We start from the raw sequence: 25137 nt of genomic DNA, 5'->3' as shown, positions 1-25137 counted from the left end.
AGAATCGGAAGGTGGTGAGGAAGGAGAGCGAAGGAGCGACACGAGTTTGGTTTCTCTCTCCACTTTCGGCAAATCCGGTTTCTCATCGGTTACTCGGCTCAAATCAATACTCGGTTACTATACAAACGAGGAAAACCAAATGGATATCTTTTCAACAATTTCGCGGCTAAACCTTCTACCCGTTTCCTTTCTCCCTTCCATCTGTCGACCGGTCCTAAGATCTTTTCTTCTAATCGGTAGCAGAACCAAAGATTGCGAATCGTCGAACGAGCGAAGGTCCTATGGTCGAGCGAGAAAGTTAGCTTTCTCCTTTTGAGTTTGAGCTGTTTTCGAAAGTACGCACCGTATTCTTGGTAGGCAGCTCGATCGTGACAGTACGAGTAGAACTCGGGAGTTGAAGCTAAAAGGGATCCACCGAACCAAACAGCGTACCTACAGCACTCGCGATCAGGTAAGTCTTGGAAAGAAAAACAGGAAAAAACGAATTCCGTTCATACCTTTGCTTCTTGTGCGAGATAACGTTGACGTCGACTCCGGAAGACTAGAGATTATGAAGAATATCAGTACCGTTCGACGCCGACGAGAGAGATTGACTTTACCTTCATGAGACTTCCACTCCTCGTTTCACTGCTCAAGATCCTCTCGTCAACGATTCCCTTAAGGTCCCTCTGTAACCTCCTTCCAAAGTGATCGAACATGGTACTTCCTCCCGACAAGACAATGTTCGAGTACAATCCACGACGGACATCGATCGGCGAGGTTTGAATGACTTGATCGACGACTTGAGGCAACGGCGTGAGGAAATCTGAAGAGTAGATTTCCGGGTTGAAGAAGATTTCAGGGGCGAGGAAACGTTCGTATCCAACGTCGAGAGAGTATTGCTGCATTGCGAGAAGGGTCAATACGCAGAAGAGCAGCAGAGTAGAAAAGGAAACTCACTCGACCGGTGACTGAGTGCTCTCCCTGGTATTTCGCGAAGAACTTTTCAGGCTCTCGATCGTACTTGCCGAACTCCTTCACCATATCTCCACACACGTAACTGTAATCCTCCTTAATCTTCTCGGCAACTCGAAGGGAATCTTCGGGAGGAATTCCAGTCTCTCCTCGATCACGGAGGAGCTGTTGCACGAACGAAGAGATGTCACGTCCAGCGATCGGGATGTGTCGAATAGCCGAACCGATAACGTAACCCTCAGCCTAAAGACGTAAAGAATTAGCTCGTGAACAAAGCGAAAGAGAGGGACTTCAAAACTCACAACGGGGATAACATGGGTAACACCATCTCCTGAGTCGATGACGGTACCAGTCAGGGTACGATGTTGGACTGATTTACTCGTCCAACTCGCGGCGAGTGCCAAGACAGCTTGAACTGCGATGTAAAGTCCCGAAACGTTGAACGATTCAAACATGATTTCGGCGGTCGCTTCTCGGTTCTCGGGAGGGTTGAGAGGCGGTTCGGTCTATTGTCGAGCGTTTCGAGTCGTTAGTATGAGAGTCCGAAGGAGAGCCCGAACAGAAAGAAAGGGAACTCACGAGGAGGAAATGATGATCTTCAGGTTCAGCTCGCAAGTATTTGAAGATGCACTGCTCCCAGTATCTCTCCATCTGATCCCAATCTTCAATCTGGCCGTGCTTGATCGGGTAGTTCAAGTTGTACGTCTTCGAGTTCGCGAGTGCTTCGTCTCCAATGTAGAAATCGAGGTCATCGATGCCCCGTTTCGACGAGAGGTGACCGGAGGAACCGAGTCCTGAAGGTTTCGAAGGGACGGCAGGGCCTCGAGAACCCGAAGCACCAGAGTTTCGGGAGGCAATACAGGTCGGAATCACGAAAGATGGATCCGAGTTTCCAGCGAAACTGACAGGAGGAGAAGAGTTCAGCCTACTCCTCGCAAGCAGAGTGAATGAAGGATACGACAGCTTACCCCATCTTTGTGTATCCAGTTCCATTGTCGAGGACAACGGGAGCAAGTCGGGACATTGTGAGAGCTGCGAGAGGACCAAGGAGAGTCAGCTACAGTTCAGGGAGGCTCGGAGGGTTAGCTCACTTGTTCGATGCTGTTAAGGAAGGCTCTATCTGCTAAGGACTCGTTGAGATGGAGGAGTCTTCTGAGGTTGATGACGATTTGGTTTGATAGTGATGAAGCCGAACAAGGTTTCGCTGGATGCCTTTGCCGCTGATCGGGTCTAGCTGGAGTACTGTGATCCGGCGGAGCGTGTACCGTGGCGAGGTGGGAATGGGTGAGAAGAGAAACGTCTTGAAGCAGCTGGTGGGGATCCAGATTCGGCGCGAATTGGCCTCTCTTCTACGTCTACCACATCGTTACACGCAGAATCTCACCTATGGCATCCAGTCGGGCGAGCTGACAATCGGGCAGCTCGTCTCAAGCAAGCTTAATCGCATGTTTCGTCCCTTTCTTCGGTTTTAACGGCTTCTCTCTGCGACGCTACGCTCTTGTGCTCTGTTGTCGACTTCGCCAGCCGCAACTGACTGATCCTGGCTTTCTGCTCTCGAGCGTTTGAAGAACAGCGCCGCGGTTTAGCTCGCTTTCGTTGCTGTCTTTTAGGGATTTTGGAAGTTCCTTTCGTCTACAGGCTCGACATGGTATTCGATCCGACCTGAAGATACGCCCCTGAGCTCTCCGAGTGCTGCAGAGGAGCAAGCGCGGCTGGAAGCGTGTTCATTGGGGTCTAAGAACGATGGGCATTCGTTCGCACTCTCGCTTTCGAGGTCAAACCTTTTCTTTCCGTCCGCTTGATTCTGCGCAAACAACTGCGAGGGAGAAAGGAGGGCACTGAGCCACTCCGGATGTACCTTCGTTGATGCGAGCTCAGTTTAGATACTCGATCGAGGTTGTTCCGTGATCCTCAGTTTCGCTGGTCGGTTTCGATCCAGCCCCGAGCTCGTCAGGGCTGTCGTGAGAACGAGTTCGAGGCTCTTCCGTAGGACAAACTTACTACCGTAGAGCCAGTTCACTACAGATGTCGTGCAGCCAGTCGCCCAGGAATGTGCGATTTTGCTTTGAAGCTTTCTCGAACTCGAAGCAATCTCTCTCGAAAAGACAAGCGGCGGGAGACACAGTGAGTTTGGGGAGACCGTTGAGGTGACATGCTGTTTCAGTTTTCTAACACATACAATACAAATCAGAAAAGGGAAAGGGAAGCATGCTTGTTGCTCATTTTGAAAAGGGATTTCGTGGGGGATAGTGAGAGGGGGTATAACCCGTGATGAGGAGGCAAAGGGTGTTGAAGGAGAGAGGGAAAGATGCCAGTTGAGGGCCTTTTGTGGGGTTTGCGAAATAAAAAACCATAAGAAATAAAACCTGATAGAGAAAACGACGAAAGAAAGGAGAGAGAGAACTAGGCAGTCGGAGTGACGACGACAACAACGAGCTTAGTATCGGTAGTGGTCAGCCTTGTAAGGACCGGTCTTGGGGAGTCCAAGGTAAAGACTACACCACCAGAGTATAGTCCGGCTGCTGCAGCGCTGATCTCAAGCAGCTGTGAGTCAGCCTGATCCGAGAGCGTGAGCAGCCTGCTCGCAACCTGCCAGGCAGCGCTGCAGCAGCCTGCTTCGAAAATTTCGATTTGCTGCTGGCAGCCTGCTCGTGTCGCCTCGTCAGGCTGCAGCCAAGCTGACGGTCACTCTGCTCGCAACCTGCTCTCCCAAGTATGCAATTCATCTCTTCTCTCTTCAGGTACCCTCACAGGAGTCTTGCGCTGAAAAGCTGGAGAGCTCTCGAGCGGAACTGAAGGAGAGAAACCGCAACAAACGCGTGTTTGTTTCCAGAACAAGCTCTTGACGCATTCGACCAAGATCTTTCGACGATCCCACACCACGACTAACTCCCTGCGTCGATTCCTTAATCTCCTGTAGCTTCAAAACCGGTTTCACGACTCGAGAGCCCCTCCTCGGCTTCGGTTTCTCGTCCACCTCTTCTTCTTCGCCCTTGGACGCATCCGCTTGCGCTCCCTCTTCGAACACCTCTGACAGGATCGATGTTCCCTTGACTTTGCTTCCCCGTTTGCCCGAAAAAGGTCTTCAGGAGTGTTTCAGGATTTTGAGTCGAACATTCTGTGGTCGGAATCTTATCAAAAAGCATCCTACCGGACGTTGCAACGTTGGTCAGTCGAGTTCCAACCAGTGAGAACAATAACGAGATACTCACCGCCCTTTTGTCGCTGAGCTTCCCCGAAATCGACGTTTCCTGAAGAATCCTTGTGAAAGATCGTCTCCTTCCGCGATGTTCAACGCTCGCTGGACCTGGCTCCTACCTTCCGGTTCTCCTTCCGAGTCTTCTCTGAATTAGCAAGTGTCGACTAATCAGCAGCTAGCGAAGGGACTCGATAGAGTCGCAAAAACTTACTTACTTGGCCATTCCTCTCTTGCTGCTTCTCCCTGATCTGTTTCTGGTCTGTACCGGTTCTCTCTTGTCCTCATATAGTTTCTCTACCTCTGGAACGGGTCAACCCATCTTCTCCATTGATCTGAAGAGCTCCATTCGATCCTCAGCCTCGCGATTTAACTTTCGCATCTACAACGGCCGCGCCTGTGGACTGAGCTTCGGATCAGCTGAGCTACCCGTATGTAACGAATCAAGGACAGAGAACGAACACGAACCACCTCTCTCAGAAGCGTGAGAGAGAGACCAACAGAAATCTTGAGAAGCGGAGCCGAAGCGGAGAGGTCGAAAGAGCGCGCGCTGGCGTCCGTATCTTCATTGAGCCTGAATGAATTAGAGGGTAAGGCTGTAGGTGTATCGCGAGCAATGTGAAGAGAGGAGAGGGAAAGGCTTCATCTCCTCTCTCTCGTCCCATCTCCTTCCTACACCGAGCGATCGACTCGACAAAGACTCTGCCACGACTTCTTCCGACTCGACTGGAGCTGCGCCGTTCAGACCGACTGCCCGCGAGGCTCCTTCTTCCTTCATCGTCATTCGACTTCAACCTCATCAACACAGTCTAATTCGATCAGGCGAATCACTAACCAGTCACGAAACACCTTCATCAGTCCTGACAGTTACTCGCACGAATTACGCAACTGCCAAACCAGTCGGGAAGCTTCTTTCGATCCTCATCTTTCGGTTCTTCAAAGGAGAGAGGGGGATCGCTCTCGGCTCTGCGTGGAACGCATTCGTCTCCTAGCCTCTATTCGGTTTGCCTTGAGGCTGATGGAAGGTTGGATGCGGAGTCGGGTGCTCCGAAGGCACTCGGTTGGTGACCTACCCCTCCACTCTCTTCTCCCTCTCTCGATTGACGAAGAATCTCACTCTCCGATGCGTATGTTTGTACAGTGTATTCTGTATTCAACGATTCTCCAACCCGATCTTCGCTCCTATTTCTCGCTTATTTTCGGTTTGTCGAAAAAAGGCCAAGTTCGTTCTCTCAGCGTTCTCGAATCGATATACTCTCAGCAAGATAGGACGTCATCAGGCAATGATGGAGTAGCTCGTCGATGGTAATGAGGGAGGAGGCCGAGAAGGAGAAGGACTCCGAGATTCCTTCGGTTATTGTTTTCTGTCTTCCAACAAGTTTCATCTCATTTTCTCTGCTCTATGGCATCAAGGGATACAGCTAGGGAGTACTGAAGGATGCTCGCGATTGAATGGCAAGCCCGCGAGCGAGTCGCGAAGGAGCGCTGCTGCAGCCTGACCGAGGGAGCTGAGCAGGCTGGACTCAGTCTGCCGGGCAGGCTGCTAGCAGCCTGTGCTCGCGTGGAATCTTGGTGCCAGCAGCCTGCCTAGTGGTCAGCGTGATGGCAGCCTGCTCACCCACGCGGGAGCAGCCTGACCATACTCTGGTGGTGTATCTGCACTTGTGCTGAGTCTTTCATCTCTTTGTAGACTTTTGACAGCGACAGGTAAGACAGATACTTTTTACTCTATCTCGAGCCTTTTCTGCATCTCCCGTCTCGGAAACATGAGCGCAAAGACGGTTCCGCGGATTACGAACCAATCGTGCTTAGCCTTGTTGTCCAAACGAAGCTCGGCGACACTTCCTGATACTCCTCGCGCATCGTTGTTGCAGCAGTGAGAGTCTCGCGAGCCAATCAGTGCAAGGCTGTTCGAGGCTTCATCGTGATCATCGTCTCGAGCTCTCTTGGTTTCCGATGAAGAAGCAGTCGGCGGCGTTACAGCGGAGGGACTGGCTATTTGAGAGGGTGATTCAATCGAACGCAAGCGGAAACGGTGTCACTGCGAAGCGATCCAATGGCGAGAGGAGAGAGGAATGTGAGAGAAACATCAAGAGATGATTTTGTTGCAAGGATATGAAAAGAGATCAACTCGTTGAACAAGCTTTTCTCTCTACCTGCTATAGTAAAGAGTTCATATCTCTTGCGTAACGGTTCCTCTACCCTTCGCCTACGTATAGCACTGTAACCCCCTCCTCATCTCGACTCGTCACGCACCTACCCCTCATCGCTCTTTACCGACCGCGAGGCTCCTCTTCCCCTCTCGACACGATGTGGCACCCTCGGATACATTTCCACTCGGACTTGACTCCCGCAACGGAAAGAAGGAGGCTGTATTGCGTTGAAATCGGATTACCGACTCCTTCCCTTCCCTGACCGCTCCTTGAACACTTCAGCTCACTACCGTCGTTACTTGGTAGTCCTCCTTGGGTACACTCGTCTCCAATCGAAGTCCTCAATGAGGTTGTAAGGTGACGGAGGAGATATTTCGTTCAGTTGAGTAATCCTAGGACTTACGTCTCATCCTAGATGAAGCAGCTGACGCTTCAAGTTGTCAACAGATACTCAGCTGTATACATGTCTCGAAGAAGGATGCGAAAAGCGCCTGACCCAGCCAGAACTGCCTCGAGGTGAGGAAAGGTGTAGAAATTTGGGTCGAGGAGTGCTGGAGAAGCGGTTTATAGGAGGACGTAGCTGCCTGGAGATATGTAAGAGTCGATATAAGTAACTTGATAGTGAGTTCAGTGAGAAGATCAGGAGAAAGATTTGAATCTTCCATTGCGAAAGCTTCTCTGTCTTCTCTCGCAACTCGAACATTCAAACAGCTCTCCAGCGAACATGAACAATTTGGGATCACTTCAACAGCATACCCAAGATGGAACAGCTCACAACGTCTACAAAGACCGAAAGAAGGTTGATGGGAAAGGTTTGTTGTCATGTCTTTCTCGCTTTCAATCGTTACGGTCAGAGCTGACACCGCGGTTGAATCAGTTTGCTCAGATGGAGACAGAGATACTATTTGGAACAAAGCACCAGCTCGTTAGCCTTTTCCTCTTTCTTCTATAGAAAGATGCTTCGTTGACTTTGCTGACGCCGCTCACTCTACTCGGTAGAATCATCTTCGGAGAAGGAAGTAATCGTATCACATCAACAAAAGGCTAGGGAAGATTCGGTACTCGTACGGCAGGTAGTCCTCGAAAAAGGTAAGAAATATTTTCTCTCGCCTCACTCTGCTGCTCTCTTCTCTGCTCCCTTCCCCTTCCCCTACTCCCGAGTCGCTCTCCGAATCGATGTTGGTTGTCTATAGTCTTGACGGACTCAGTGTCAACCTTGCTTGTTCCCCCTTCATCTCGTCTCCCTGATACCGAGTAAATGTTTCGCAAGGGTTCGTTTCGCTGATTGCTTTTCTCGTCACAGCAGATTTCACCTCCACGAGTGTTCCTCTAGTCAACGCAGAAGATATACCACTTCCAATCGAGGATTCTCAAGAGATTGCTTTCTTCAACTTCCCTCTCTCTCCCGAAGAGATTCCTCTTCCTCCAGCTACAATCGAGGAAATTCTCCCCCCGTTCGTCGTTGCTCTCGTCCTCGGATTCGTAGGAAACATCACTCGCCCGGATAGGACCAGAGTCTTGGCTCCTGTGCTTCGTTTACGTGGAGGAGCTAGGGGATCTAAAAGGAGATACGAATACTGTGAGTTGAGCTTCGCCTTCTTGTTTGCAGAGGTTTGAACTGACGTCGAAAGCGTAACTTCTAGCTTCCGAAGAATCGAGTGATGGAGCTTCTGAATCGGAAGAAGATCAAGCTCACTCACGCTCGACAAGGAGTTCAAGGAACAGTCGTTCTCGCCGTGGCTCTCGTCCGGATGCTTCGACCGACTTACCCAAGATCACATGGACTGTTGGAGGCTGGATGAACCAGAGAATATGGGCAGAACCTTCCTCTGGAGGAACCCGAATGCTCGTATCGATCAAAACGATCCCAATTCTTGTGCGTTCTCCTAGTTTCCGACTCCATCTGCTACAAACCCTTTCTGACTCTACTCACCTCCACTCCGATTAGTCGCAGCACTTCGATCAAGTCAAATCGGATCTCAAACTATCTCTCGATGATTTGGAAACTTCTCATGTCGGCGAATCATCTTCGATCACTCAGAATGACCTCAATGCCGAGGTCAGTACATCTTCTACCGCTCTCCTGAATGATTCATCCTGAGAACCTGGCTTCCTACTTGACAGGTACACAAGATCGCAAACAAGCTCGACCCTTCGCAAGCGATTTCAGCCTCACTTCCGTCGATTCCAACTGTTAGTATCGTCGGCAGAGGTCGGTTCTTGCAAATTCAGAAAACGAATCTACGACCCCCTGCGAACGTCAAGTTCGAGCACATCGTGGATCGTAAGCCTTTCTCGCTCCGACGAATGAGACTTCGGATAATTGACTGATACTTCGCTCTCAGTTCCGGACGCTGCTACTCGTTTCGCTTCGCTATGTCAGAACTATCAACTCACCGCTGGTACAATCTCAATCTTTCAACAAGGCTCAGTCAAAGAGAAGTCGACGGTTTGCGCTCTTTTATCGGCTTGGGCGGCTGCCAACAAGGGCGGCGCCGCTAGTAGTTCCGACTTCGCTCAAACGTACGACGCGGAGTTACGCAACTACTATACCGAAGATCGGCTTTATTCTCTCGGTGAGCACAGATCGCATCTCTTCCCTTCACGACTTTCTTTCCCTAACGATCGTTCGGCCATCAGACTGCTCAATTGCTACTTTCAGCGCTTCGTACGTTACCGATCAGCGCGGTCTTTCGAATCTTTATTACAAAATCTCCGTCGCTGTACCTGAAGGTAGCGATAATGTTGTTGTCGAACTCGTCAATGCTGCACTCGTCGACGAAGATGATGCATTGGAATGGTTCGAGAAAGTAAGCTGAACCCTCGAACTTTGTTGAGAATATAACATGCTGATACATTGTTGACGTCCTAGGTTCTCGTCGAAACTCAAAAACGTCCTGCAACTCCTTCTTCAACCATTGTCAGCTTACTTCGCTCTGCCAAGCCTCGAGATGGACTGTACGGTCGCTCTGCTCCCGAGCTTAAGTCCACCCGAGCTTACATGCATCGGACCAAATTGACTCTTTGCCCCTTTGTGCCGGATTAGTCGTCTTCCAGAAGATTTCAGCTTGCGTGAGTTTTCATCCCTACCTTACCCTTGGTAGCACGCTCTAGCTTACACCAGTCAAATCTTCTCACAGAAAATCGCGATCGCTCGTCGAAGTTCGGGGCTCGCTCGCTCCGGGAACGGACGTTTCGTCGACGTTTCGATGACCAAAGCGATTCGAGAAGAGTTGCAAGCTAAAATCGTGCTCCGACCTGGAACGAACATTGAAGAAGTGCACGATGGCTACACTGGTCGAGTTCTCTTCAGCGCTCCGAAAGTTGCGGTGGCTGTCGCTCATTCTCCAGAATCTTACGACATTTTGCCGAATGATGATGTTCGACGTAAGTTGTCATCACCAGCTCCTGAAGAGGGACGTACTGAGACGATACAGCTCTTCGTTGGTGCTCACCAGACCTCTCCGTCGATGGTGTCTGGCAAGTTGTTTTCAAACCCTCGGGAACGGGAAAAGAAGCATTCTACGTGAGTTTTTTCCTGACTTGCTCGACACTGACCTAGACCGTGAGATGACCTAAATCTTCTGCTACCAGCACGTCGAGGGGAATTGCGTTCTTACGACGAGGCTCCTCAATTTCTTGAAGCACCGGTGAGCTCATTTCCTTTTCGTCTCCAGCTCTCGTTTCATAGAGGGACTGAAACCTTTTTCTTTTTTTTGTAGGTATCCTCTGCCTATCTTCTGGTTGACACTCGCTTTATGCTTCATCTCCAAACGATTCCGTGACTATTTCGGTCAAATCGATCACCAAGCTCACAAGATCGTTCTTCGTTTACATCGTCTCATCAAGCTCATCTACCTTTGCTGGTGGATTCCCTGCGAGCACTATCAACGTGCAAGGATGACCCTTGAAGCTTACGTAGTCTCTCGAGACTCTATGGAGATGGTCATGCGCGAACTCGGAATGAAATTCGCGAGTGCTTTCTCTGGTGCGTTCTCCTCCCCCTTGACAATTTGGCTATCCAAAAAAGGAGTACTAATTCTTCTATCGCTCATAGACATCAAATCATCGCAAACTGGTGAGAACTTTACCGCTCTCGAATAGCGAGCTCAATATTGAGCGAATTTTGGTTTTAGGTATCGCTGATTTCGACGACGTCGAGAAGATTTACGAGCAAGAAAAGGAAGCTTTCGATGCTCACTCTGATGCTCACGGTGTGTGGACAGTCCGTCCCGGACTCGCCTCAAATTTTTCGGTTTCGAATTTTCAACGAGAGAAGATGCTAAGGATTTCACAAAGGTTGCACGGAGGTAAGCTCTACCGTTTCTTCTTCAATCCACATTGGAACCAGACTCACGTTTTCCTCTTGTTGAACGCTTTCACAGAGATCTTGGACGAATTGAATGTTGATTTTCAGCTTAACTCGGAGGGTAGCATCTCGCTCTCACCTGCTGGCGACGATGTAAGTCCCTGGGCAGATCTCTTTTCCTCTCTGAACCTTTCTGACGTTCTCGCTTCTAGACTATTGATTCGATCTTCCGCAACTTTGCGCGTCCCTCTAGCTCTAGCTTTAACAAAATTTCGGGTGAGCTCGATCTTTTTTGCGTCGGCGAGAATCCTTCCTCTGACATCATTGTATGGGTTCACAGAATATGAACAGTATGCTCAATGTATCTGCGACTATGCGTGGTCGATCACTCAAGGTCAAAAGCTCCCTGGAGTTATCAAAGTCTCTCTCGTTCGTTCGATTATTCCTCGGCTCAAGAAAACCGGAGCTGACACCTACTTTTTGTAGATGTCTACCCATATCCACTCAGTTCCTTTTCTCGTCCCTTACCAATCGAAAGGTCCACTCAGTACTTCACCTTCTCGCCACGACCATACCGTTTGTTCCGATTCCGACTCGGAAACCGAAGAAGACCTTCACGCTACGGGATTCGAATCTCATTCAAAGTTGACCTACTCTACCTGGTCTTCCACCAGGTCCAACTTCGGATACGATGCGTGGGTCTGTAACATGGCTTTCGGCGCTGCATCTGCGGAAGAGATGGAAGAGCAAATCTCGGAGTTGCAGAACGATGCCGAGCTAGTCGTCAAGGATCACTGGCTCTTATCGGAATCGTTGAGTATTGAACAAGAGCAACTTTTGGAGAAGGTTTGTAACGAATTGCAGGAAAGGGAGGAAGGACACGAGGGAGTCGAAATTTAGGTTTTGGTTTCGATTTCGAAAAGCTTTCGGTCAATTTGTGCGTTGTGTACTGTACTGTAGAAACCCACTCCTCTTTCGTGTGCCGTCGGGAGACAAGACCGAGAGAGTGAACTTTGAAGCACTCGAAAAGAAAATAGCACGAACGGCGGTTGAGTTGTCGCTCATTTCTGTTTTCGAGCCGGCTACGGAGCGAGCAAGGCTGTGGGCGAAGTCATGAAGGAAGCCTGATCAGGTGTCGTCGCCCAGAAGCTCAGGACAAAAGCGAAGAAAGATACAAAACGCTGTCAAAACTGGATAATGAGGAAGCGACGAAAAAAAGCTATACTCTTGAGGTAGCTTCGGGGCTCCTAAGAGATTTTTGCCACCTTCAGGAGACAAAGCGATCGACTTGAATTCGTCGGGACACAGGAGAAAACCCGAGGCTCAATACTGCGATGGGCGAGCCTCTCGAAAGAAGGCGCAGGCGAGAATTACGCAGGCGATCAGCTCGAATCGAAGGAGTTACTGGTTAAACAGTAGTTGCAGTTTAGTTGGTATCATGAACAGTCGGGTTGAACGAAGAGAATGCAAACAAAGGGAGAGATGGACGGTAGGAGGAGATCAAAGGATTAATAACGGTAGTGACTGTTGTTGAAAGAGTCGAAGTCAGCGACGCACGAACAATGATGGAGAGGAAAAGAAGATGAGCGTACTCAGCTTTGTAAGGTCCAGTAAGAGGTAAACCGAGGTAATCAGCTTGTTTTTCTGAGAGTTGAGTGAGCTTCACATTTAAGGATTGAAGATGAGCGCGGGCGACCTCCTCGTCAAGCGACTTGGGAAGAACGTGAACTCCGAGAGGGTAGTCTTGAACTTGAGTCCAGAGGGCGATTTGAGCGAGAACTTGGTTCGTGAACGAGCACGACATGACCCACGAAGGGTGACCGGTAGCGCAACCCAAGTTGACGAGACGACCTTCAGCGAGGAGGATGACGTGTCGGCCAGACTTGAGAGTGTATCGGTCGACTTGGGGCTTGATGTTCGAGTGCTCGACGGCGTTGGCCTTGAGCCACGCGACGTCGATTTCGATATCGAAGTGACCAATGTTGCAAACGATGGCATCTTCGGGCATAGCCTCGAAGTGCTCGGCGGTGATGATGTCTCGGCATCCGGTGGTGGTGACGAAGATGTTTCCTTGGGCAGCGGCCTCCTCCATCGTGGTGACTTCGAAACCGGCCATGGCAGCTTGGAGAGCGTTGATGGGGTCGATTTCGGTAACGATGACACGGGATCCGTAGGAACGGAGGGACTCGGCACACTGGAGAGAATCGAAGAGAGTCAGCTTCCAAGAACAACAAGTTTGCGAATGAGTGAATGCGATAAAAGACTCACTCCCTTTCCGACATCTCCGTAACCAGCGACGATGGCGACCTTACCGGCAAGCATGACATCGGTGGCACGCTTGATACCGTCGACGAGCGACTCTCGGCATCCGTAAAGGTTGTCGAACTTGGATTTAGTAACGGCACTAGAAGAGAGAACAGATGAAGGTCAGCTCGTTTCCAGGTATCGGAGCCGAGTGATTGAACATACTCGTTGACGTTGATGGCGGGGATCTTGAGTTTGCCCTCCTTGTGGAGCTTGTAGAGATGGTGAACACCGGTGGTGGTCTCTTCGGAAACACCGTTGATTCCGGCGAGGAGCTCGGGGTACTTGTCGTGAACGAGAGCGGTAAGGTCTCCTCCGTCGTCGAGGATCATGTTGAGGGCTTGTCCGTCCTTGAATCCCTTGACGGTTTGCTCCATGCACCTGCGGAAGTAGAAAATTATCAGTTGTCTCTCCCGAGGAATCATTGCAGCCGAAAGCGAAAACTTACCAGACGTATTCCTCCTCAGTCTCACCCTTCCAGGCGAAGACGGGGACACCGGTAGCAGCGATGGCGGCGGCGGCTTGGTCTTGAGTCGAGAAGATCTGCGAACAGATGCGCAAGTTTCGTCAACAAACTTGTCTCAGCAAAACCGGAACACTTAGAGAGATGTACTTACGTTGCACGAGGACCAGGTAACCTCGGCTCCGAGAGCGGTGAGGGTCTCGATGAGAACAGCACTGTTTCAGATCGGAAGAATTAGTTATGAGTAAACTTGAATCTCTTTGCAGGTTCTTCGTGATTATGGGAGACTCACGTTTGGATGGTCATGTGAAGGCATCCAGCAACTGAACGAGCGAACAAGGGATACGATTAGTCGACGGAAGATGCGTTTTCGAAAAGCTGGAGAGGGAGATGAGACGTACTGCGAGCGCCCTTGAGGGGTTGTCCGGGACCGTACTTCTCACGGAGGTACCTAGATACAATCGTACGGAGTCAGTATTGATTTGACCTCGGATAAAGTCGAATTGGTTGTGGCGCGCAAAGGGAAAGAGCGGGAACTCACATAAGTCCGGGCATCTCGTGTTCAGCGAGAACGATTTCCTTGCGTCCCCATGCGGCGAGCGAGCTGCATCACGATTCAACAGCGGCAAGGTGGAACGGTAAATCAGTTGAGGCGAACACTAATCCCCAAAACGTGGGATCGGACGTACATATCAGCGCTGCAGGGGAGGATAGAGTCAGTAGCTGTACATATAGAGCAGGAAAGCGAATGTAGCTTACACCTTGTTAACCATGTTGGAGGATGAAAGAGAGTTTGAGGACTATCGAAGTCGAGAAGAAAAAAGGGTCGTGAAGGCGGAGAGAGCAGGAGGGAGTCAAGAGCGGGTCAGTAAGATCCTAGGGCTGATCTCTGCGTACAGAATGAACGTGACTGACAGGCAGAGTTGTAGGGGAGGAGGGGTGGAGAAGAGAGAGAGATTCGTTTCGAACTTCCCCCCGTCGACCACGTTGGCTCCCGATCTTTTGCATGCATTCTTCCGACAAACTCGATACGAAAGCGGAATACTATCAAGTGAGCTCTTCACTATAGTTCTCCCGGCTCTCACTCGCTTACCATCGTCCGCTCAACCGCTAGACTGCTCAATACACTTGCCTCCTCAACAACCGAGATGGATCGGTAGCGTGCAAGCCGTTCGTTAGGACGTTCCTCAAGACGGGTCGGAGCATGACCGAAATCACGCCTGTCGTCAATCAAGGAGGAAGGTTGCCAAAAACTTCTCACCTTCGGGTCGACGATTCCACTCGAGAGGAGTGAGTACGACCATCTGACTATAAGATTAACCCTTCGTCGAGGTCTGACTTGTACTTTCGGAACAGTTTGCTCGGAGGAAATCATCGTTGAGCGATTCAACTTTGAATCGGAAAACGAATGCTTCACGCTGAACAGCCCGCGACACTACAAGGCACCTGGTCGGCCAGCTACTTCGACATAGCTTAACTCGGACAATGAGGCACCAAGCGGGAGCGGGATCTTGTCCAGGTCGAAGGACGAAACTAATGTCAAGAGGCAGGAACGGACGAGATCGACGAGCTAGGACAGAGTTCTTTAGCCTCTCGTGGTAGAGTATTCGTATACTTTGCAATCTATTCACCTGATCTATAGTCTACATACAATCAAGAACGAGGAGAGACTCGTGTTGAGGCGGAAGCGACTTGCGAAAGTCGCGAAATTGCGAAAGAAAGCTTTCCTTTCGACACTTCACTCTCTTCGCCTCATGTCATCCTCAACAGCAGCAGAGAACAAATTCCTAGAATGGTTCAAGTCGACTGGCGGAACTGTCAACGACGCTGTCGGCTTCAAACAATTCGACGGAATGGGAAGAGGTGCAGTCGCTCTACAGGACATCGAGGTGAGTCGACGCTCACGTAGAAAGTTGATTTAATGCTCATCAACTCGATCTAGTAGGTCGATACCCTCTTGTTCTCAATTCCTCGTTCGATTCTTCTCACTACTTCAACATCGGCTCTCCCTTCCCTCCTCCCCTCAGAAGAATGGCAAGACCTCTCAGGATGGACTCCACTCATTCTCAGTATGATGTATGAGCGTTTGAGGACCTCGACTTGGACTCCCTACTTCGATTTGCTGCCGGAGGAAAAATCGTTCAACTCGTTAATGTTTTGGTCGGACGAGGAGCTCAAGGAATTGACGGGAAGTACAGTATTGAGTAAGATTGGCAAGGACGAAGCGGATCAAGCGTTCAAGGAGACGGTGAAACCATTCGTCAAAAAGCATGAAAACGTCTTCGGAAACTCGGACGACTACACGCTTCAGCTGTTCCACTACACGGGTAGTCTCGTCCTCAGTAGATCATTCCACGTCGATCACAAAGCGAAGGAAGACGCAGGAGAAGACGATGATAGCGACGAGGAGGATGAAGAAGAAGAACGAGAGGACGTCGCAGATGTCGCGGCAGTTCCCTTCGCAGATCTCCTCAACGCCAAGTCGGGTTGTGACAATGTGAGCTCTCTCATGTTGATCGACGTCTGTAAAGATTGTTAACAGTTTGATCAATCGTTTTCACTAGGCCCGACTATTTTACGAACCTCGAACGCTCAACATGATGTCTACTTCACGGATACCTGCTGGCGCTCAAATCTTCAACACCTACGCCGATCCTCCCAATTCTGATCTCCTCCGACGATACGGACATGTAGACGAAGTCAATGATGCGGATTTGGTCGAAGTCGGGCTCGAAGAAATTGCTGAATTGGTTGGAGAAGGGAACGAGTTGAGTGACGAGGACATCGAGACGCGAGCAGAGTTCCTACTTGATGTTGGGATTGATGAGTGAGTGTGATTTCCTTCCATTGCGTATCGAAGAGGAACTGATCAGGTTGCCCTTCCAGTGTTTTCGCTATCGAGACGAATCACTCCGTACCCGACGAGCTAGTTTCCGCCATCCGCGCCTTCATCCTCACATCCGAAGAGCTTGCCAAATGCCAGAAGAAGGAATCGCCTCCGAAACCGAAAGTCGATTGGACAGTGGCAGATTGGACGAAGAGGGTCCTCGCGAAGCGCGAGGAAGATTACGAAACCACGATCGAGGTAAGCAGCGCTCTCGATTCCATCTCCTTCCGTCCCGCCGATCCCGTCTATCCGTATCGAGCGGTCTCGTTTCGTCGTCCTGCCGCTTCGCCCGCTCGCTTTTCCGTCGACCCCTTTCGCACCGGAACTGACGCCGCTCTCGTCTGTCCTCGTTTGTTCATGCTTTAGACGGATGAAAAACTTCTCAAAGATTCCTCTCTGCCACCAAGAAAACGAATGGCAATCATTGTCCGACTCGGGGAGAAACGAATCTTGCGAGCAACTCGATTACAACTCGAGGAGGAATTCCCCTGGGGATCAGGGACCGCACCCGATGGCGAGCCCAAGAAGAAGAAGCGCTCGATGGAGGGTCAAAGGGAAAGAAGCAGTGGGAAAAAGTCGAAAAAGGTCAAGTAGACTGTAGAAAGTCCTTGTGCGAGAATGGTTTACCCTCCTCTTCCTCTATCGAAGCGTTATCATCGCAATCGCCAAGTCGTTCGGGAGCTCTTCCAAGGCGAAAAGAGCTGCTCCGCTGGTGCAGCGACTGATAACGGGCAATTTTAAAGTGCTTGCGGTTGAGCCGCTCAACTCCGCCGATTCCTATTTCGCTATCTTCCCCAGGCCTCGCACGGCCCGTTGCTCGAGTATCTCGCTGATAAGAGCTTCAGAAGTAGTAGGAAACGATCCTAGACTGAGCGGACAACCCGATAAAAGTGGTAGGAGGTCAACGTATGCAGGCAGAGGGTCGAGGTCTTCGTCTTAGCGCTTGGAACTGTGTATTTCCTCGTGTGCCTTGGTGAAAAATTTCCTTATCTTCCATTCCCGAGGGAGACTCAAAAAGTCTCAAACCTTTTTTCCCTTCTTCTCCTCTCCTCTCTCTCCGTCATCCTCACTCTCGACACAAGCAGCGATGGCGGGAAAATTCGAACAAGTCAAGAGCAACCTCAAAGCAAAGACGACTCTATCCGGCTGGGTGCTGGAGAAGCCTGAATCAGCTGTAAGTTCAAGTCGTGTGAACTCGCTAAAAGGAGGCTTCTTCCTCGTCTCGATGACGACGTGCGGTGGAAGGGTGAATGGTCAGCATTACTGACGGCTTTTATCTCGTGTGGTCCGTCTATGTCGACAGTTCGCTCCCGAGTCAGTATGGGGAAATCGCGACACTGAACCGACGACGAGGGAAGAAGCTACTTGGAGTACATGGACTTTCCTGGGTTACTGGGCTTCGGATCTGATCAACGCAGGAAGTTGGTCTCGTAAGCTTGTTTCCCGTGTTCTCGTATTTCGCACGAGAACTGACTCTCTCTGTTGCTCCCTTACCACGCCGTCGTCTTTCTCTCTGCTCTGGCCCTCTATCAAACCCATCTCATTCTCGTTCTGCTCCGATTCGTCCGTAACAGAGGTCAGCAGGTCAGTGCAAAGTCTCCGTTCACATGCCCTGCTCAAAAGTCCCTAACCCCTACTTGCCGTCAACTTGACAGTTTCGTGACGCTCGGGCTCGTCTGGTGGGAAGGTGTAATCTGCACTTTCTTCGGTGGACTTCTGATCTCGATGCTCATCTCCGCCAACGGAATCATTGGAGCTCGTCTACACGTACCCTTCGCTATCTCTGCGCGTGCAGCCTAGTAAGCTTCGTCGTTGACCTCGTCGAATCGCAGAGAACACTCTTTTCTGACCTTCCAACGTCAACTTAACAGCGGTTACTGGTTCAGTCGATTCGCCGTCGTCAGTCGAGCCGTCATTGCAATGTTCTGGCTCTCTGTCAACTCGTATCGTAAGCAGACTCTCCCATCGTTGCCACTTTCGCTTTCCTGATCTCTCTCTTTCCTTTCGCCTCTACAGAAGGAGGAACGGGAGTGCGAATCTGTCTCACAGCCATCTGGCCATCATTCGCCAACTTCAAGAACCACCTCCCGGCCTCGTCCGGAACGACTTCCTCCGCTATGTTGTGTTTTGGACTCTTCTGGCTCTTCCAATTCCCCCTCGTACGTTGTTTTCCTGCTTCTCCGCTGCTCGAAAGGCTGGATCGCTGACGACTTTTCACTTTACAGTGCTTCATACATCCGCGAAAGCTCAAGTGGCTTTTTATCCTTAAAGGTGTCACCCTCCCGATCACCGCAATCGCAATGACAGCTTGGTGCGTCTCGAAAGCCGGCGACCAGAGCTCTGCCGTTCTCAGGGAGTCTCCTCGTCTATCCGGTACCGCTCGTTTCTTCGCCGTCGCAACCGCACTCAACTCGTGCATGTCGACTTGGTCAACCCTCGCTGTCAATATTTCCGACATGTCGAGGTACTCCCGAAAGCCGTCGTCTGCCGCCCTTCAAGTCCTTATCATCCCTACTCTGTGGTGTGCTACTTCGATCCTCGGTGCGATCAGTGCGAACATGACCACTGTGATTCCGATCTATGATGGCAAAGCGACGTTCCAACGTAAGCGAGCCGAGTTTTCAATTTTCTGCCCTGCCTAAACTGATCGGTTATTGGTGACGACAGCGTTCGACATCATCGAGAACGGTGGCTGGTTAAACAACTCGGGAGGCCGTGCAGCGGCCTTCTTCGCCTCAGCCGCCTGGGCCATTGGAAACATGACGACGGTACGTGGTCCCTTTTATCAGACTGTTTCCGCTTCCTCTCTTCTTTGCTGACTTCCATCCTCTTCGCCGTCGATATAGAACATCACCGCCAACTCGATTTCCGCCGCAAACGATCTCGCAACTCTTTTCCCCAAGTTCATCAACATCCGTCGAGGTCAAGTCATCGCTTTGGTTGTAGGATGCTGGGCCTTTGCGCCTTGGAAGGTTCTTGCTTCAGCTTCAGCTTTCCTCGCTTTCATGGCCTCTTACGCGATCGTTCTCATTCCTCGTAAGCGCGATCTTTCAATTCAATTCCGACTCGAGCGCGCCTCGCTGACTTCCTCTCATGGCCACTCTGCAGTCGCCTCAATCCTCGCTGCCGATTACTACTTCGTCAAAAAAGCGAAATACAACGTTCCCGAATTGTACGATTTCTCGGGTATTTACCGATACAAGCGTGGTTTCAACTTGGCTGCCGTCGTCGCTCTCATCGTCTCCGTACCTCCGAACATGCCAGGCATGAGTGAGTCGGGTTCTGTCCTCCTTCATTGAATTGAACGAACAAACGAGCTCACCCAATTTTCCGCCTCGCAGTCAATTCGCTCAACAACTCGATCGATATCGGCAACGCCAGGTACATCTACTGTTTGGCATGTCCCATCGGAGCCTTCCTCTCGATCGGTACCCACACTCTCGCAAGCAAATACATCTTCGTCGACCACGCCTCTCTCATTTCGGAAGCTGTCTACGCCGCCGACGTTCTCGATGGCCTCGTCCCGGCTTACGAACATCTCTCGAAGAAGGACATTGCAACGAGCAGTCTCAACTCGGAGAGGGAGAAAAAGCTCGACGAAGCTGAGTCGGATGTAATTGCTGTTTAGAATCCTTCGCCTCTTAGATCTTTTCACCTTGATTATTAGAGTTAGCCTCGTTTGTCCGTAGTGTATAGTACTTCAGTAGGGTTGTAGTTGGATTGCCCGTCCTTCCGTTTTGTGCCGTCCCATCCTTGTTGCTTGAATCTAATCAAATCTCTCGTCCGTTCTACAAGTTCAATCTGTGAGATCTCACCGTCAAGTCCCTTTTCTCGTGATCTTGGTGAGGCACTTCGTCTCTGTTGTCGTCCGTGGACGGTCGGGAAGGCGATCCGGCTTCTGCTTCATGCAGCATTGCAACGATTGCGCTTTTTGAGCTCGCCGTCGGATATTCGCTCGAACCGACAACATCAAGTGATTTCACAAAGACGCAAGGGAGTGTACACGACTGCTGCAAATCCGACAACGCTCAAAGTTTCGAACGCTCGTTCTCCTTCTTGACCCGAACGACGGCTTTCCCCCAAGTCTCCCTAGCTCCGAGAGCCTTCAACCCTGCGGGTACGCTCTCGAGTCCGCTACAGTCATTGTGTAGAGTCTGGGTCAGTACGACGAGATGACAGACGAGAAGACACAGAGATCGAAAAGGACGAACTCGAAGATCTTTTCAAACGCAACTCCTTTTACCTTTCCTTGGTCGAAGAGCTCGAGAAGAGCGCCCCAGACGCCCGGGATAGCTTCCGGTTCATTCTTGATGTAGGCTCCCCTGCAGTGATAGACGAGAGAGATCAGCTTGATCCGGATATTTCGAAAGGTGAAACTCGATCCGAGAACTCACCAGTGAACACCCATAGCCGTGCAGTTCTTCAAGAGCAGCAAGTTTGCGGGGATCTATAGATGTCGATGAGACAGGATGAGCACCGTATGGCGTGCTCCTTGATCAGGATTCGCCAAACCTTTTCGATCGTTCCGCCAGCGAAGCCGACGACTACGATACGACCGTTCCATGCGATACACTTGAGCGAAGGGACAACCAAGCCGACGGGATCGTAGATACTGAGAGAAAGGCTGAATTAGCGAAGGCAGAAGTCTGAGTGCGAAAACTGCTCGACTCACATGTCAGCGCCGTGCCCGTCGGTAATCTTCTGTACCTCTTTCTGCCAGCCTTCTTTCGTGTAGTCAACGAGGTAATCAGCACCGTACCGCTTGCATACGTCGAGCTTCGCCTTAGTTGACGCCGTTGCGATAACATGCGCCCCGAATGCTTTTGCGATTTGAACCGCTGCGAGGCCGACTGAAGAAACGGAAAGACGTTAGAGTCGACTCTTAAGTACAATAAGAGGTGAGGTAATCGTGTACGAACCACCTCCAGCAGCAGCCTAGAGAATCAGCCAGTATCAGCTCAAGCACTTTTCTTCCTGAAACAAGCTCAACTCACATGAACCAAGACCCAATCTCCTTCCTTGATCTGCGCACGATTCACGAGTCCAGCATAACTCGTAGGCATCGTCACATATAGCCCCGCAGCTTCTTCGTGTCCCATCTTGTTGGGTACCTCGAGCAATTTGCGATAATCGACCGCGATCTTCTCGGCGTACGCTCCTTGACCTGCTCCGAATACACGAGTCTTGCCGGGGATGAAGTCGCAACCGTCTGGAATGGGGGAAGAAGCACTGATCACACCAGAGAACTCGGCGCCTGCAAACGAAGGAAAGCTTCGAGTCAGTTTTCGAACAAAGCGACGGGTCACAATTCTAAGCTCCTCCGTCTCCTGCCCGCAACTATGACACTGCCAGATAGCCTGAGACTCACCAGCGATGTAAGGGAAAGGTGGTTTGTGTTGGTATTTGCCCTGCGAGAGCGAAGACAAGGAAGAAAGTGAGCAAAACTCCCCAAGTTTATCTTGCCTTTCGTTCGGCGCTTGTAGCGGTCACTCACCTCGATCTGAAGCAAGTCGAAGAAATTCAAGCCAGCGCAGTAGACGTCTACGAGTACTTCATCTTCTCCCACTTTCGGCTCGGGACATTCTTGCAGGCGAGCCTCGAGTTCCTCAAACTTGATGTTCTTCTCGATCTGGTAGCCTCGCATTATGTGGAATCGGTATAGCTGAAGAGGGTAGAGGTAGAGGGGAAAGACGAAAGGTTGAGGAGATGATCCGGCTTCTTCGACGCTGAACTGCCGGTACACCCTCTCGTACACCCTTCGACTTATGAGCCTTTTGTCGCTCTTCTCCGCCAACTTCTAGATCGCCAGTACCTCAAGGCTAGCTTCCCTCAAGTCCACCGCTTCCGAGGTTCCAAACCCACAACACAGCCCAACCTCCTCGACATCCTCGTCCCAACGCGCGCTCACCAAGTCCGTCTCTCCCTTCTTCGCCTTTCATTCGAGGTATGGTGAAATCTGAGGTGCCGAGCTGGGTTTGTAGCGACTGACACGGAAGTGTTATGTTGGGATTTTGCTCAGTGTACTCGCCTCTCTGAACCCATGCAATTTCGATCTACGTTGCTCGATTAGAACCTCGAAAGCTGTTCCGCTACTGTGACGCACGTCCATGACCGGTTGTTGACAATGAGAGAACTTCAGAAGCTTTCGAGAGTTGACTTCACCCAAACTTACCGCTCAACTCGAACGAACAAGATGGCGCGTGGAAAGAGCGTAGCTGTAGGCAACGAACCAACGGTAGCTAGTGCAGGAAGATTCGACGCTCGTGAGTTCCTTTATCGCTTTCATCTCTCGAGGAAACGGTTGGCGTCATCTCGAAGGTTCTTGCGATGGGTCACCTCTCGCAGAGCTGAAGGGACAGTCCATCAGAGTGTAGCTGGTTATGTGAATCGCACAAAGGAGCTTTCAACGGAGGCAAGCATTGATGGACATCTCAGCGGGAGTTTCCCGTGAAAACACCCCAACCAAGCAGGAACTTTCGCTGACGGGATTTGCTCATGAGCATTCGTAGTCGCACTACAAGCTGGATCCGATTCCGAAGATGAAGTAACTCGTCCTGCCGCCGCGACTTCGACTTCATTCGGCTCGGCCACCTCGAACAACCCTCTCACTCCCTCGAAAAAGGCACTCGCTCGTCAAAGGGCAAAGCTACGTAAACAATCATCGTCGAACTTGAACGGAATCGGCGACGAGAGTGAAGCTTCATCGATTGGTCCCGCTTCTTCGAGCATTCCTCCCGTTCCAGCTCTCCCTAAGCTCGAGATCAACGGAACTACAGCAGAGAAAGTCGTCAAGGAGACCGTACAGGCGAAGGATAAATTAGTCGAACAGATCAAGGAGGCGGTCCCGACGAAAGCGGCAGAATCGATTCCTCCCTCTTCTTCAGTTTCGGAATCCGATATCGAATCGCAATACGACGACGACGACGACGAAGATGACGACGAGGACGACGAGATGGTTGCTCCGACCGGAACGGCGAATGGTGAATCAACTCCGACTCCTTCCTCCCCTCAAATCGCTTCAAGAACTCCCGCCGCTTCCTCCGTTTCGACTAAACCGAAAGAAGCCTATACGGGAGCGGATCACGACCCGAACAAGAAGCTCAAAGCTGTGATTCAACGAACAGTATGGGGAGTATTCATGGCCGCTGGTTGTATCGGACTCGTCGCAATGGGTCACGTCTACGTCGTCGCCCTCGTTTTCATCATTCAAGCCGTCGTGTTCCGCGAGTTGACGGGATTGTTCGACGCGGGTTACTCGGGAGCTCACGTCAACGAGGAAGGAAAGATGGCGCGTTCCCCGGAGAAGGAGGCGAAGAGACGAGGCAGAAAAGAGGAGCGAGAACGTTGGAGTCGAAGAATGGCCTGGCAAGTCTCGCCTCTATCACTTATTCTCCGCCTATGTACGCTAACCCGGCTTGTCACGTTGATCCAGGTACTTCTTCGCGGCTACGAATTATTACCTTTACGGCGAATCACTCATTTACTACTTCAAGCACATTCTGACTCTTCAAGCGAGCTTCCTCCCGACCGCGTACTCATTCGCCCAACATCATCGATTGATCAGTTTCGGTCTCTACGTAATCGGTGAGCTCTTTCATGCCTCTTCAATTCCCGCGAATTCGCGCTCATCATCGTCGATCGTATACCTCTAGGTTTCGTTGGATTCGTTGCCAACCTCTCAAGAGCGAACCTCCGCAGACAGTTCGGCTTGTTCGGTTGGATCCATATGTCGCTTTTGCTCATCGTCGTCAGCAGTCATTTCATCGTCAACAACATCCTCGAGGTGAGAATTGAACCACTTCCCTTTCTTCTCCACTTCGCTGACCTTTGGATCTCGCTTCTCAGGGAATGATTTGGTTCTGGATCCCTGTCTCGCTAGTCATCATGAACGACATCGCTGCTTACGTTTGCGGTTCGTTCTCAACGTCTCATCTCAAGCCCTTATCGGAGACTGATTCCCGCTCTCTTTTCTAGGTATGCTTTTCGGAAGGCACCAACTCATCAAGCTCAGTCCTAAGAAGACTGTCGAAGGTTTCGTCGGAGCTTTCTTCGTCACCGTTATTTTCGCCGTCGGAGTGAGTTCTGCTCTTTCCCCATTCACTGGAATATCGAACTTTCAGCGCTGAAACTTGCATCTCACCTTCAGTGGAGCACTCTCTTCATGCGATACAACTACATGATTTGCCCCGTTCAAGACCTATCGACGAGCGCTTTCTCCAAGATTCAATGCACTCCGAACCATGTCTTCGAATGGAAGAACTTCCGTCTCCCTGCTTCCGTCCTTAAGGCGATCGAACCTATCGTGAGTACTCTCATCATCGGCTCGTAATCCTCGTCCTCGTAGATGCGATATTGACTGCCTCGCTTTCGTTAGACCCGAGGCAAAATCACTTCGATCCCGTGGGCTCCTTTCCAACTCCACTCGATCGTCCTCGCCACGTTCGCTTCCCTCGTCGCGCCTTTCGGAGGATTCTTTGCGTCCGGGTTCAAACGTGCTTTCAACATCAAGGATTTCGGAGATTCGATTCCGGGTCACGGTGGAATGACTGATCGAATGGATTGTCAATTCTTGATGGGTCTCTTCTCCTACGTGTAAGCTCTCTTCCTCATTGCGTGGCGAGCGACGAGAAGAAGAATTGACATTGTTTCCGGCGACAGCTACTACGCTTCCCTTATTCGAGAAACTCATGTCACTCCCCAATCGGTTCTCGCCGTCGCGATGACTCATCTCACGACTGATCAACAAGTTGAGCTCGTCAAGGCTCTTGGAACCCTACTCTCGCAAAAGGGAATCAAAGTTGGGTACTAGGCGGAAGGAGAAGGAATGGATTTGACACAGGAGTGGGAAGTGGAAAGAGACGATTCGTCGGA

General features: G+C 50.8%; 7 protein-coding genes across 7 annotated transcripts; 4 read left to right on the top strand and 3 right to left on the bottom strand.

The window, feature by feature from the left end:
• Positions 1-229: 229 nt before the first annotated feature.
• Positions 230-1978, bottom strand: ARP3 (actin-related protein 3; the record flags this gene model as incomplete). Its single annotated transcript, XM_076630160.1, has 8 exons — positions 230-279; positions 344-432; positions 498-541; positions 600-881; positions 940-1197; positions 1257-1460; positions 1534-1855; positions 1923-1978. The coding sequence occupies 8 exons, from the start codon at positions 1976-1978 to the stop codon at positions 230-232; spliced, it is 1305 nt and encodes a 434-aa protein (XP_076489918.1).
• A 5049-nt stretch (positions 1979-7027) lies between these two features.
• JCM6883_003453 (uncharacterized protein) lies at positions 7028-11512 on the top strand (the record flags this gene model as incomplete). Its single annotated transcript, XM_076630159.1, has 20 exons — positions 7028-7115; positions 7181-7228; positions 7303-7392; positions 7607-7882; positions 7947-8179; positions 8252-8362; positions 8428-8587; positions 8649-8879; positions 8944-9113; positions 9176-9266; positions 9350-9375; positions 9444-9690; positions 9762-9829; positions 9898-9953; positions 10026-10291; positions 10361-10381; positions 10440-10765; positions 10825-10888; positions 10953-11041; positions 11099-11512. The coding sequence occupies 20 exons, from the start codon at positions 7028-7030 to the stop codon at positions 11510-11512; spliced, it is 3075 nt and encodes a 1024-aa protein (XP_076489917.1).
• Positions 11513-12120: 608 nt separating this feature from the next.
• On the bottom strand, positions 12121-14152 carry SAH1 (adenosylhomocysteinase; the record flags this gene model as incomplete). Its single annotated transcript, XM_076630158.1, has 11 exons — positions 12121-12136; positions 12205-12806; positions 12881-13016; positions 13082-13297; positions 13365-13459; positions 13534-13594; positions 13672-13702; positions 13781-13830; positions 13921-13983; positions 14069-14077; positions 14139-14152. 11 exons carry the CDS (start codon positions 14150-14152, stop codon positions 12121-12123), a joined length of 1293 nt encoding a protein of 430 aa, XP_076489916.1.
• Positions 14153-15133: 981 nt separating this feature from the next.
• RKM4 (ribosomal lysine N-methyltransferase) lies at positions 15134-16860 on the top strand (the record flags this gene model as incomplete). The annotated part of the gene is made up of 5 exons (XM_076630157.1): positions 15134-15268; positions 15325-15876; positions 15944-16206; positions 16266-16464; positions 16633-16860. 5 exons carry the CDS (start codon positions 15134-15136, stop codon positions 16858-16860), a joined length of 1377 nt encoding a protein of 458 aa, XP_076489915.1.
• A 493-nt stretch (positions 16861-17353) lies between these two features.
• JCM6883_003450 (uncharacterized protein) lies at positions 17354-19894 on the top strand (the record flags this gene model as incomplete). The annotated part of the gene is made up of 11 exons (XM_076630156.1): positions 17354-17440; positions 17570-17696; positions 17841-17850; positions 17922-18065; positions 18138-18214; positions 18283-18425; positions 18492-18870; positions 18934-19034; positions 19113-19302; positions 19375-19536; positions 19608-19894. 11 exons carry the CDS (start codon positions 17354-17356, stop codon positions 19892-19894), a joined length of 1707 nt encoding a protein of 568 aa, XP_076489914.1.
• A 400-nt stretch (positions 19895-20294) lies between these two features.
• JCM6883_003449 (NADPH:quinone oxidoreductase family protein) lies at positions 20295-21910 on the bottom strand (the record flags this gene model as incomplete). The annotated part of the gene is made up of 9 exons (XM_076630155.1): positions 20295-20400; positions 20478-20588; positions 20661-20713; positions 20779-20878; positions 20939-21116; positions 21186-21201; positions 21261-21520; positions 21635-21674; positions 21761-21910. The coding sequence occupies 9 exons, from the start codon at positions 21908-21910 to the stop codon at positions 20295-20297; spliced, it is 1014 nt and encodes a 337-aa protein (XP_076489913.1).
• A 549-nt stretch (positions 21911-22459) lies between these two features.
• CDS1 (phosphatidate cytidylyltransferase) lies at positions 22460-25075 on the top strand (the record flags this gene model as incomplete). Its single annotated transcript, XM_076630154.1, has 9 exons — positions 22460-22529; positions 22776-23631; positions 23699-23850; positions 23919-24049; positions 24112-24178; positions 24241-24341; positions 24413-24568; positions 24641-24858; positions 24925-25075. 9 exons carry the CDS (start codon positions 22460-22462, stop codon positions 25073-25075), a joined length of 1902 nt encoding a protein of 633 aa, XP_076489912.1.
• Positions 25076-25137: the final 62 nt, after the last annotated feature.

Source organism: Sporobolomyces salmoneus (assembly GCF_050403485.1).
Source record: "Sporobolomyces salmoneus JCM6883 DNA, S_salmoneus_JCM6883_v1_ctg8, whole genome shotgun sequence".
Lineage (NCBI taxonomy): Eukaryota > Fungi > Basidiomycota > Microbotryomycetes > Sporidiobolales > Sporidiobolaceae > Sporobolomyces > Sporobolomyces salmoneus.
Note: the sequence above shows the minus strand (reverse complement) of the source record. Positions and strands in the feature narration are given on the sequence as shown.